This window comes from Gorilla gorilla, chromosome 3 (assembly GCF_029281585.2).
Source record: "Gorilla gorilla gorilla isolate KB3781 chromosome 3, NHGRI_mGorGor1-v2.1_pri, whole genome shotgun sequence".
NCBI lineage: Eukaryota > Metazoa > Chordata > Mammalia > Primates > Hominidae > Gorilla > Gorilla gorilla.
This window is the reverse complement of record NC_073227.2, coordinates 193,844,435-193,858,925: the sequence shown is the minus strand read 5'-3', so window position 1 is coordinate 193,858,925 and position 14,491 is coordinate 193,844,435. Positions and strand designations below refer to the sequence as shown.

General features: G+C 35.4%; 1 protein-coding gene across 1 annotated transcript in view; it reads right to left on the bottom strand.

The window, feature by feature from the left end:
- Positions 1-14,491, bottom strand: part of GALNTL6 (polypeptide N-acetylgalactosaminyltransferase like 6) — a 1,233,993-nt gene that overhangs the window by 153,694 nt on the left and 1,065,808 nt on the right. The window contains exon 8 of the mRNA XM_004040637.5: positions 5,124-5,241. Within this exon, the coding sequence (XP_004040685.2) occupies positions 5,124-5,241 (118 nt within the window). The remainder of the gene's footprint in view (positions 1-5,123; positions 5,242-14,491) is intronic.

The following is a 14,491-nucleotide window of genomic DNA, read 5'->3' as shown; positions in this document are numbered from 1 at the left end:
AAGTGAAAAACAACCCTGCTAAAATGTGGGCAAAGGACTCATCTCAAAAGAAGACATACAGGTGGCCAAGAAACATATTGATACATGCTCAACATTACCAATTGTAAGATAAATGCAAATCAAAACTACAATGAGATACCATCTCACACCAGTCAGAATTGCTATTATTAAAAAGTAAAAATAGAGGCCGGGTGCAGTGGCTCGTGCCTACAATCCTAGCACTTTGGGAGGCCGAGGCAGGCAGATCACCTGTGGTCAGGAGTTCAAGACTAGCCTGGCCAACATGGGGAAACCCCGTCTCTACAAAAAATACAAAAATTAGCCAGGCATGGTGGCAGGTGCCTGTAGTCCCAGCTACACGGGAGGCTGAGGCAGGATAATTACTTGAACCTAGGAGGCGGAGATTGCAGTGAGCTGAGATTGCACCACAGCACTCCAGCCTGGGCAACAGAGTGAGACTCGATCTCAAAAATAAATAAATAAATAAATGAATAAATAAATAAAAGGTTAAAATAGAATATGTTGGCAGGGCTGCAGAGAAAAAAGAACACTTATACACTGTTGGTGGGAATGTAAATTAGTTCAGCCACTGGGGAAAACAGTTTGGAGACTCCTCAAAGAAATAAAAATAGAACTACCATGCTGGGGTTGGTTGCTGGTTCTAAAAATAGAACCTAGCAATCTCATTACTGGGTATATGTCCAAAGGAAAATAAACCATTTTACCAAAAAGACACATGCACTCATATGTTCATTGCAGCACTATTCATGATAACAAAGACATGGAATCAACCTATGTGCCCATCAATGGTGGACTGAATTATGATAATGTGGTACATATACACCATGGAATACTTCACTGCCATAAAAAGTGAACAAAATCATTTCCTTTGCAGCAACATGGATGCAGCTAGAGGCCATTATCCTAAGCATATTAATGCAGTAACAGAAAATCAAATACCACATGTTTTCACTTATAAGAGGAGGATAAGCATTGAGTACACATGGACATAAATATGAGAACAAAAGTCACTGATCACTACAAGAGGGGGTAGGGAGTAGGGGGTCAATGGCTAAAGAACTACCTGTTGTGTACCATGCTCACTATGTGGGTGATGCATTCAATTATAACCCAAACTGCAGCAGCATACAATATTTGCTTGTAACAATCCTGCACGTGTACCTCCTGAATCTAAAATAAAAGTTGAACTTAAAAATAGAGACTAATAAAATAATACAAAAGATCAATGAACTGTAAAATTGATTTTTTTTTTTTGAGATGGAGTTTTTTGCTCTTGTTGCCCAGGCTGGAGTGCAATGGTGCAATCTCGGCTCACTGCAACTTCCGCCTCCCGGGTTCAAGCAATTCTCCTGTCTCAGCCTCCCCAGTAGCTGGGATTACAGGCATGCGCCACCACACCCAACTAATTTTGTATGTTTAGTAGAGACAGGGTTTCACCATGTTCGTCAGGCTGGTCTCGAACTCCTGACCTTGTGATCCGCCAGCCTTGGCCTCCCAAAGTGCTGGGATTACAGTCGTGAGCCACCGCGTCCAGCCAATTTTTTAAACAGATAAACAAACGTAACAACTCTTTAGCCAGACTAAGAATGGAAGAGAGAAGACTCAAATAAATAAAATCAGAAATGAAAAAGGAGACACAACAACTGAGACATCAGAAATACAAGCGATTGTTAGAGACCATTATGAACAACTGTACACCAAAATATTGGAAACCTAGAAGAAGTAGATAAATTCTTGTAAATACACAATCTATGAAGATTGAACCATGAAGAAAAAGAAAACCTGAAGAGATCAATAAGGAATAATGAAATCAAAGCAGTAATAGTCTTCCATCAAAGAAAAGCCTGACACTTGATGGATTAATTACTGATTTCTACCAAACTTTTAAGGAAGAACTAATACGAATTCTACTGAAACTATTTCAAAAAATCGAAGAGGAGGGAATTCTTCCAAACTCATTCTATAATGCCAGTATTATCCTGATAGCTAAACTAGACAAGTACACACACAAAAAAATCTATAGGCCAACATTCCTTATAAACATAGATGTAAAAACCCTCGACAAAACATAATTCAATAAGACATTAAAAAGAACATTCACCATAATCAAGTGGGCTTCATCCCAAAGATGCAAAGATGGTTCAACGTATACAAATCAATAAATGTGTTATATCACAACAAGAGAATCAAGGACAAAAAGCATAGGATCATTTTGATACATGCTGAAAAAGTATTGGTAAAATTTAACATTCCTTCATGATAAAAACTCTTAACAAATTGGATATAGAAAGAAAATATCCCAATATGATAACAGCCATATATTACAAACCCACATGTAAGATCACACTGAAAGGGGGAAAATTGAAAGCCTTTCCACTAAGATTTGGAAGAAGACAAGGATGCTCACTTTCATCACTTTTATTCAACCTAGTTCTGGAAGTCCTAGCCTGAGTGCTTAGGGAAGAAAAAGAAACAAAGGGCATCAAAATTGTAATGGAAGAAGTCAAATTATCTTTGCAGATGACATGATCTTATTTTTAGAAAAACCTAAAGACTCCACCAAAAGTTCTTGGAACTGATAAATTAATTCAATAATGTTGCTATACACTAACAGAAATCAATCTGAAAAGCAATCAAGAAAACAATCCCATTTATAATAGCTTAAAAATACCTAAGAATAAATTTAACTAAAGAAGTGAAATAACCCGTACAAATCAATGATGAAAGAAACTGAAGACACAGAAAAGATGGAAAGATATACCATGGTCTTTGATTGGAAGAACTAATACTGTTAAAATCTCTACACTACCAGAAATGATCTAAATAATTAATGTAATCCATATCAAATTACCAATGACATTCTTCACAGAAACGGAAAAAATATCCAAAAATTTGTAGGGAACAAGAAAAGGCCCTAAATAGCTAAAGCAGTCCTGAACAAAAAGAACAAAGCTGGAGTCATCCCATTACTTGATTTCAAATTATACCACAAAGCTATTGTAATCAAAATAGCATGGTACTGGCATAAAAACAGATGCATACACCAATGGAACAAAATAGAGAACCCAGAAGTAAATCCTTGCACTTACAGCCAACTCATTCTTGACAAAAAGGCATCAAGAACATACAGTGGGGAAAAGGACAGTTTCTTCAATAAATGATGCTGGGAAAATGAGATATCCATGTGAAGAAAAATGAAATTAGATCTTTGTCTTTCATCACGTACAAAAATCAACTGAAAAGAGATTAAAGGCTTAGCTATATGACCCAAAACTATGAAACTACTAGAAGAAAATGCTGGGGAAACACTACAGGACATTGGTCTGGGCACAGGTATTTTTTGGCTAAGATCTCAAAAGCACATGCAACAAAAGCAAAAACAGACAAATTTACATCAAGCTAGAAAGTTTCTGTAGAGCAAGGAAACAATCAACAAAGTAAAGAGACAACCTGCAGGATGGGAGCAAATGTTTGCAAACTATCCATCTGACAAAGAAATAATAACCAGAATATATAATGAACTCAAACAACTCAACAGTAAAATCCCTCAAATAATTCAATTTAAAAATGAGCATAATACATGAATAGACATTTCTCAAAAGAAGACATACAAATGGCCAACAGATATATGAAAAATGTTCAACATCTTTAGTTATCAGAGAAATGCAAATCAAAACCACACTGAGGTTATATCTTACCCAAGTTAAACTGGCTATTATCTCAAAGACAAAAAATAAAAAAATCCTGGCAAGGATGCAGAGAAAGGGGAATGCTCCTGCACTGTTGGTGGAAATGCAAAATAATGTAGCAATTAGGGGAAAGAGTATGGAGGGTCCTCAAAATACTAAAATAGAACTACCATATAATCTAGTAATCCTAATGTTGGGTATATTTTCAAAAGAAAAGGACTCAGTATGTAGAAGTGATATCTGCATTCCCATTTTTTTGTGACAATGGTCTCAATAGTTACCTAAGTGTCCATCACTGGATGAATGGATAAAGAAAATGTAGTATATATACACAATTATGCAGTCATAAAAAGGAATGAAATACTATCATTTGCAGGAACATAGATGGAACTGAAGGTCATTATTTTAAGTGAAATAAATCAGGCACAGAAAAACATCCCATGTCCTAGCTCATATGGGGAGCTAAACAAGTTGGTTTAATGGAGGTAGAAGGTAGATTCGTGGTTACCAGAGGCTGGGAATAGAAGGGAGTGGGGGTGGGGAGGCAGCAAAAAAAGAAGTTGGTTAATGAGTACAAAAATACAGTTAAATGGAAGAAATAAGTTCTAGTATTTGATAGTACTGTAGTGATATAATTTGGTTGTTTGTCACCTCCAAATCTTATGTCAAAATGTGGCCCCCAGTGTTAGAGGTGAGGCCTGGTGGGAGGTGTTTGGATCACGGGGAATGGATTCCTCATGAATTAGGCTTAGCGCCATCCCCTTGCTGGTGAGTGAGTTCTCGTGAGATCTGGTTGTTTAAAAGTGTGTGGCAGCTCACCCCTGCGTCTCTTGCTTTTGCTTTCACCATGTGACATGCTGGCTCCCTGTTGCCTTCCACAATGATTAAAAGCTTCCTGAGGCCCTTACCAGAAGCAGATGCCAGCACCACACTTGTGCAGCCTGCAGAACTGTGAGCCAATTAAACTTCTTTTCTGTGTAAATTACCCAGTCTCAGATATTTCTTTATAGCAATGCAAAAATGGCCTTATACAAATAGGGAGATTATAGTTCACAATAATTTATTGTATATTTCAAGATAGCTAGAGGAGAAGAATTGTAATGTTTCCAACACAAAGAAAAGATGAATGTTTGAGGTGATGGATATCCCAGTTACCCTGATTTGATCATTATGCATTGTATGCATGTTTCAAAATTTCACATGTACCCCACAAATACGTATAATGATTATATATCAAGAAAAAATAAAAACAAAAACCAAAAAAGAAAGAAACTACAAGAGCTCACTTGGGAAGGTGACACATCTATTACCATTAAGTCATCCCAGAACATAGATCACAAAGCAACATGCTGATATTCTATCAGAATTGTCAAAATTATGCAGACATAGTGTGAAGAGGGTCTTGGGGCTTACCTTAAAAGAGATTTCATACTGTTCTCCTCCCCAGATTTCTAAACCTGGATCATAGCCACCCAATTCCCAAAACCATTTCCGATTCACAGCAAAGAGACCTCCAGCCATAACAGGAGACCTGTGAAATGAACAAAACAATCTTTAAAGGACGATGAACATTACAGACAATGGCATTTTCCTTGGGAAAAAAGTAAAATTCAAGATATGTTTTAGTGGTCAGCTGTGTGGAACTTTTCAGCACTGGTTTTCTATAAGTGGATATATGGTTCTCATTGGGTCTCTCACTGAAGTGGACATGGATGGGGAGGGAGAAAAATTCTTGTGAGCATTAAATATTTGCAGTTCAGGTTTTAATGCAACAATTGCCCTGCAGAGTCACATTTGCTCCACTTGTTTATCACTAGTGAGAAATATTACATGAGTAATAATGACCCATAAAGTGAGAAATATCACTCAATTTTATGGTTTTTCCTGAAACTAAAGGGATCTTATACTATCAGACATATAAAAGTATTGAAAATGCTTTTGTAGACAATATCTTTGAGTAATCTCTCAGTACGCATTCACCAAGCATCTACTATGAACAGGTCATGTCCAATTTACAAACTACAGATCGGCAGGTTAGAATAAAATAAGAAACCAGAATTAGTTGTTTAATGTGCCAAAGTTGAAATTTAAACTAAGTCTTTTCATTTTATACTATTCTTTTTAGGCCTTCTCTGCCTAAGAAATATTAATTTTGATTAAATAATAATTTTCAAGTATTCCACTCCTGCTAGGATGCATTTCAGTCATGTAATAAGATAATTATAACCACTTGGTAGGCCCTGCCCTAAATATTTTTGCAGTTCAAAGGTGCTCTTGTTTATTTTTTTTTTGGACTGCTCACTATGTGCTGGTCTAAAGGATAAAAATCTATACCTAATTACCTTGATCGATCCTCACAACAACCCTGTGAACAACCTCCCTATGCACACGGTTTGAGGAATCACGCAGAAGAGGTGGAATGTTGCCCAAGGCTGAGGCTAGTGTGGTGAGGCTGCGCTAGGGCTCTTCACCACAACACTGTTTCTGTTTCAATGTTCAGAGGCAAAAAGAGATAACTATATACAAATGGATGTGAAACAGAGAACACCCTTATGCAGATCAAGCAAATCGATAAAAACACATAACTGAAGTGACAGTTTTGAAAATTTTTTTGAAACAAAGGATATTTATAAATAACAGTACAACATTTCAAATGTTGATATACACAAAAAGATATGCATAACCATAGTAGACACCAATCCAATTTATTGAACAACTGAGAACTTAGTCTTGGTAATACTTTATGAAGCACTTGGGGAACATAAACCTGAATCTGTCTAAGTGTATTATATATTTCAAAGAGTTTGCATGCTAAGATGGTACTTGATTTGATTACTTCAGTCTAGGAATTGTTTTGAAGGTGTAGGCTTTATGCAAATGAAGAGATTACAAGACTGGGAGAGGGATTTAGGTTTTTCTCCAGGAAAGTGGGCAGAATTCAGAAAATAATATAAAGACACTCTCTCATGTAATTTTTTGTTTGTAATAAAAATCCTAGAATCATATGTGCCTTACTTTATCCCTCTCTCTAGCAGCCTGATCTTTTCCCATTTTTCACCCACTGAATTTCAGAGTGGAATTACAACTGAAGCTGCAACAAACTAGGATTGTAACATTTATCGAGTGCAGTTCCCCAAAGAACACTTTACCAATTGTAAGCATTACTTCTGCAAGTGTTGGTTATAAGTAGTCAGAAATTCTCAGTCTTATTTAATCTGAACTGCAAATAGAAAGGTCCCAAGTCATACAAACATATTCTCATTTGATTGTGTAAAACATGAGACAAAGGGCACCAAAACTTACACTGTGCACAATGAATCTCAAAACTAGAACCACCATAGATACAGTGTTAAAGATATTGGGCAAGAAAAATTCTAAATTGAGTTTTTATTACAAATTGTCAGAAACACAATAATCTTGTTTTCTTAACGAGTTTATACAAAACCCATGCAGTGTATCTTAGGTTATTTTAGACATATAATAACATAAATTCAAATGGATCTTCTGTATCTTTATTGATGTTCCTACAAAGACCTAAATAAATTAGTATCTGCTGTCTTGATTGGTGTGAATGACCGTTAAGAAATAAACTTTTTATTTACTGTGTTTATGTATTTACTCATATTTGCCCGTGAGTTTTAAAACAGCTTAATTGTTGTGTAATTGACATACAATTGATTGCACGTATTTTAAGTGTACAGTTTGATAGGTTTTGACTTGTGTTTATCTCTGTGCAGCCGTCACTGAAAATGGACCTATCCATTATTTGTCAAAGTTTCCTCATGTCTCTTTATAATCTCTTCTCATTTCCTTCCAACAGGCAATGACTGATCTGCTTTCTGTCACTGTAGATTAGTTTGCATTTTCTACAACTATATATACATAGAATTATACAGTATACATTTTTTGGGGGGTCTGTCTTCTTCCATTCAATATAACTATTTTGAGATTCATCCATGCTATAGCATGTATCAATGGTTCATTATTTTTAAATTGCAGAGTAGTATTCTATTTGCATGAATTTACTGCAATTGATTATCCATTCACCTGTTGATGGACGTTTGGGTTGTTCACAGTTTGGGGCTATTACAAATGAAACTGCCATAAACTTTGTGTACTAATCTTTGTGTGGATGTGTGCTTTTATTTCTCCTGGGAATATTCCTAGAAGTGGAATAACTAGATCATATAGTAGGTATGTCTAATCTTTCAATAAACTGCCAAACTGTTTTCCAAAGTGGCTGTACCATTGTCTATTCCTGGAAGCAGTGTTGAGTTCCATTTACTTCATGTCCTCACCAACACTTGTTATGGTCAGTCTTTTGAAGTTTAGTCATGATAATAGGTGTGTAGTGGTATCTTCTTTTGGTTTTATTTTGCATTTCTATAATTATTAATAATGTTAAAGTGTTTGTATCATTTCTCTTTTTTCCTAGTAAGTCTGGCTAGAGGCTTATCAATTTTATTAATCTGTTGAAAGAACTAACTTTTGGTATCATTGATTTTCTTTATTGTTTTATTGTTTTATATTTCATTGATTTCTCTTTAGTCTTTATTATTTTAATTCTTCTGCTCGCTTTGGATTTAATTTGCTCTTCCTTCCTGGTTATTTAAGGTGGAAACTGAGATAACTGATTTGTGACTTTTTTCTAATATAGGTGTTTAGTACTATAAATCTCTTCCTACCTATTGCTTTAGCAGACTACTACAAATATAAGAATACATCATGTTCTTATTTTCATTCAGTTCAAAATATTTTTTAATTTCTCTTTTATTTTTTGACCTATATGTTATATAGAAGTATATAACTTAGTTTCCAAATATTTGGGGAATTTTTTGGAGATCCTTTGGTTATTAATTTCCAACTTAATTCCATTGTGGTCAGAGAATACACTTTGTATGACTTGAATTCCTTTAAATTTATTGTGACATTTTAATGGCTTAGAATATGGTCTATCTTGGTAAATGTTCCATGTGTATTTGAAAAGGATGTGTATTCCATTCCTGTTGGGTACAGTGTTCTATAAATATTTATTAGGTCAAGTTGGTTGATAGTGTTATTCAAATCTCCTATATGCTTATTGATTTTATGTCTCCTTGATGTATCAATTACTGAAAGAGGGGTATTGAAATCTATGACTATAATTCTGGATTTGTTTATTTCTTCCTGCTATTCTGTCAGTTTTTTGCAACATGTTTCTGTAGCTCTCTTAATAGGTGCATAAATGTTCAGGCTTTTTTGTTGTTGTTGTTCTTGATGAATTAACTTTATTATTGCTATGAAATGACTTTTATTATCCCTAATAATATTCTTCACTCTGTCATCTATTTTGTCTTGATATTACTATAGTCACTCCAGCTTTATTTGGATTTGTGTTATCTAAATACTAGTATTTATAACTTTTTCTATCTTTTTACTTTTAAACTATTTGCGTCTTTACGCTTAAAATAGTTTTCTTATAGGTAACATATACTTGCATCTTGCATGTCAACTGGATTATTTAGATCACTTACTTTCAATATGATTATTCATGTGTTTAGGTTGAAATCTATCATCTTCCTCTTTCTCTTCTATTTGTCTCACCTGTTGTTTCCTTTCCCCATTTTTTGTCTTCTTTTTGATTAACTGAATATTTTTCATAATTTCATTTATTATCCTTTTTGACATAACAAAACTCCTTGTTTCTTCATTTTAAGTGGTTTCTTTGTTATCATAATGATTTATGGCATATACCTTTATCACAATTTATGTTCCAGTGATATTATGTCACTTCACATATACTATAAAAAACTTTTGAGAGTATGGCTCTATTTCTCTTCCCCCAGCCTATGTCTTTGTTATCATACATTTTACTTTTGCACGTTTTAAATCCCACATTGTATTATTATTATTTTTGTTTAATTGGCCAATTAACTTTTAAAAAGATTTAAATAATATTTTATTTTGAACACCATTTTATATAGATGAAATTATATTATGAACACCATTTCTGTGTTCTGTTGGAAATAAGTGGCCCTAAGGAAGATTTAAATTGTGATGTATTACGCACAACTGAGTTTGTGGATTGAAATTCATACTCCACCACCAAAAGAGGAGTTAACTATTGTGCAGTGTTGTACTGAAGTTAACAAGGATGACAGTTTCCCTCATTCATTACAGATAAAAGATTTTAATGTGTCACATTGTTTTTTCATTAGAGGAAATGAAAAAGAGTAGTTTATTATTTTGAGCATGTTCTACCAGTCTTTCGCTTAAAATATAATATTAATTACTTGAAACTTTAGCCATAGGTTCTATTGCCTACAATCTCCCACTTGTTTATCTTCACATTGTTTGTTTTCTTGCAAAATATTCTTGCTATTTTTGTTTCCCTGAAAATGTTAACACATTGCAGGTGTGTTTTAATGTGGCTCTGTGTCCATGTAACTTTCAACATATTAATGTACTTTATGAATATTGCTCACAATATCACAAATCAGGCTTTGAATTTTGCTACTAATACAAACCTGTTATCCGTGAGATGCCTTTTAAAATTAATATGATCATGAAGCAACATGTTCTTACTGAAGATTTTTTTTTTCTACAGGCCATAGAAATACATGACTTTTCTGAATATTTAATGGAAATCAATTTTCTATTTTACGTTAAATCTGTTAAATAAGGTAATAAATATGCTTTCCTTTTTACTCATATGGTAGACTAGTTTACATTTCTATAGCAATTTTTATATTCTAAACTTAGCTAAATTTTAAATTAATGAGGCTATAAGGTAAAGTGTACTAAAACCATTCTTTATTTGGTATCAGGAAAACATTCTATATGTTTTCATTTGTGAATGCATTTTTCAAAATGTATTGTTGGTCATCTTCTCTAAACCAAGGTACAGTACTTAATGCTTGTAGCCTTGAGTGACTCTTACAGTATTCTAAGGAGTTGCTGATCTTCCTAGTATTCTCTATTTCACATATTGACTCTTTACGCCATAAATGAAAAAAAAGGTGGAGTTTAATTAAAAATTTCTCTGGCTTATTCTTGCCTGCTTTCTCACATTTTCAGACAACATTATTTCAAGTTTTAATGCATCTTGTATAATCTTTGGGGGTCAGAATAATAAAAAAGACATCATATTGAAAGATAAACATACATAAAGAATTTTATTAAAAAATTTACTTACTATTAAAACTTAGGTTCAGTAAACTAAAGGAGACTACCAATTTGGCCTCTTAGAAAATAAACTGGCTCACAATTTCCATTCATTTCAATGGCCACAGTGAGCATTCTGGACATGTGGCTTGCAATGTGAATTTGATCAGCAATGAAACGACACAGTTTCCCCAGGACTCAGTCAATCCAAGTCAGTAAACATATAGATGAACCACATAATTTTCAATTATATAACCAGAAATCTTTAGTTGGCCCATGACTCAGAACACTTGCAGCTAAAATATAATTATTTTCAACTAGAATTCAATTGTGGAGTAAAATGATATTTCAGGTTAAAACACTCTTTTTAAACACTTTGAAGTATGAAAGCATTGCTTACAATAGAATTTTGAAAAGAGTGGCTAGATAACTACAGATACATTCATTTGTATAATTCATGTCTAAAAATTACCATTTTTTATAATTTGTTTACTTTTTATAGTGTCACGAGGTTCTACGGGGATAAGAGAGGACTATTCTCCTGGTATGCAAGGAGATGATCACTCTAGGGGCAAAGATAGAAGCTGTTCCTGGGCTGGGGGTCATTTTGAAAAGTTATCTGCACTCATACCCCAGGGTATATTGCAATGCATAACTGGATTTACTGCATTTCAGAGCTTCTCAAAATGAAAGTGGAAGCTGCTCCTTAAAAATAAAAAAAGCTCTCTGTTTTCCTAGATTTACAAATGCAAAGGCAAATGTTTAGAAAAGAGTTAGTAGAAAAGGAATAAGGCCAACTAGTTATCCAAAAGCAGGTGGCAGAATTATGACTTCTCAGCTTTTTGGATAAGATGAGGAAGAAAGCAAAATTATAAATCATGGTACAAATTTTGTGCTATTTTGTACCATGATTTATAATTCTGTTTTTATCACACACATAATGACATATAATACTGTTATGGTTTAAAAGGTTTTATAAGATTGAATATGCTTTTTGCTGCTTACTTCATATGTAGAATAGTAGACTCCTCTGTGAAAGGATATAAAGACTTGATGGAAATCTTGTGTATGTCAGTACCAATTATATAAGGCATTAAACCAAACTATAGCCATAAATATTGTGTGAGGGCCTTAGTTTGATGTTTCAATTAAGTTGTTGGTTCTGAAATAGCTCAGAATATTGCTGCCTCCATATCTTCAGTGGTTGGCACTGATCTTTACATGAGATGAAATTGAAAACTGTGGATGCCAAAGGCCTACATCAACAATATCTTAGTGGGTATAGGAGGTAAATGGATAAGATGCTGTAAAGATTTTTTCAGTCTTAGTCTTCTGTTATGTGACCAAGATGCTTTGTCCCTCTGTTACTTTTCTGTGGTCAAAAATGTTTTGTTCTTATTTGTGTGTGTGTGTGTGTGTGTGTGTGTGTTTGTGTATGAGCAAAGGGAGGATCTAACAACAATGGAGGGTTCCAAAATTCCCTTCGTCATTCCTACAATAAGTGATAGATGGCTTCGCCTGGTGAATAGAGCTGATCTTTCCTGCTGTTCAGTAGGTGGATGGTAAACAATCTGCTGGGGTCACCCACACTCCACTCCTAAAAATGGCAGAACACATCTTGTCTCCTTTGAAGAAATCTCCTCAAAGATGTCTGGGGACATACAAAGTGTAAATATGATGGCTTATTTTCTTAAGTCATTTCCTGTCCATTTCTCTCTGAGGAATGAGAAGGATTGGAACCTTGGCTAAAGTATAGATTTGGGTTCCTTTTTATATTCCAAAATTATGCCCCTAGTCTAATTATTCAGCAATTCTTATTGGATTCATTCATTTCTAATTTCTAAGCGGCCTTAGATTCACATTACATAATAGGATAATGACCTTGGTAATGTTTCAATTATTAATCATTTTCTAATGCAATCTCAATGCAAACTCACCCTGCCTGAGAGGAGAAGTGAGGTCGCATTAACATTAATAGCCAGATGACAAGGGTCTTTGGGTCCATCTGTGTGATAGCAGCGCTTCAGTGTTTTGCCCATTGGATTTTCCTGGTTTTCTGAGAGTCCCCAGGGATGTGACCATATCCTCAGAAAAAGTCTGCTCATGCTTTTCTCCTCTGAGCCATTAAGTCACCTTGCTATGGTGCCTGTTGCCAGCCCCCTCCAGCTGGCAGCTGCTCTGCCAGCCATGGTCAGACCCTGCTGCTGGTCCCCTGGAGTGGCCTTTCTGGGGAAGGTTGCCCTGGGACCTAGGCCTAGAGCTGTGTGTCCTGTCCTAGGCTTCAGTGCTAAAGCCACACTGCGAATGTCCCGAGCTTCACAAAGTCTTTTGTCAAAACAACTCTTTCTCTTTTGAAATTCACCTTGCTCTCCACAGGGGCCACCATGCAGTCTCTCAGGCCAGACGGGAGCAGACGCCATCGTGTCACCTTGAGGTTCTCCTTATTGCCTTTTGCTCCTCTCCCAGTTTCCCAAATGCTTCTCTAATTCTTTAGCTTAAAAAGATTGCCAACCACACACCTAACGATACACGTAAATGGATGCCCCAGGGTGTCACCAGCTCTGTCAGTCTCTGAATCCCAGTTTGGGCTTAGCAAAGGTACCCAACTTCTCTTACATAAAACATAGATTAGATCTTATAACACTATCAGGATGGGGACTCTGAAACCCTCCTATTTCCCACCTCATTTGTCCTCCAACATGACCTTTGCCCCTTTTCTAAATCCACAATTTGGCAAGGAGGGGTCCCTGAGACCCTGACGCAATGTTGATGAGTGCACACTACTGGGCTTTAGCTTCTGCATCCCATCTTAATTCTAGTCTATCTGTTTCCACATTCCCTTACACTCTCCATCCAACCCTGGAAGGATCCTTTCCCATTGCTCTCCCCTCTTTAGTCCAGGCTCTTATCTCTCCCATAAACACCAACATCAAAATGTGATGTGAAATGGCAGAGCAAATCAGTGACTTCATCCGTAATGGAGACTGTTAAAAGCTGAAAATACCCAGCGTAGAGTGGAGAGCCTTTCTTCTTGGACACAAATATAACTTTTCATTCATGGGATAAATAAATGCTTGTTATTAAAATCCAAGCATGCTTGAAACTGCAGGAAAGCTTGTTTTATGCTTCATTTATTTAATACACATTTGACAGTTTCTTCTTATGAAAACATTACTCCTTCATCTTAGTAAGGAAGGCAAAATATGCTTTTTCTCTACAGCACTGATTGCAACTCAAAGGCAATTTTGGTCTCATTTCCTGACACTTTATATCAAGCAAAAATTTACTGCATGTGGCATGGATTTTTTAATACCTCTGATCAGCCCTTTACCTTTTAATAAATTTATACTGTACATTTACACCCTGCTTAACGACCTTAATTTCTTAAAAACAAAACAACAACAAAAAAACAGGACCTGAGGAAAAGAGTTCTTAAGCAAAAAGTCTACAGGTATAACTTATCAAAAGTCTGGAAAAAAGCATCACCTTATTTGCCCCTCTAGGTCAAGCCTATCCACAAAGAAGTTTCATCTAACTCTGACAGGAGGGAAAAACAGCACCCTTGTTGTGTTCTACTTCTACCTGTCTCCCTCACGATCTATGGCAGCTTTGAGACATGTTCACAAAATCTTAAACCG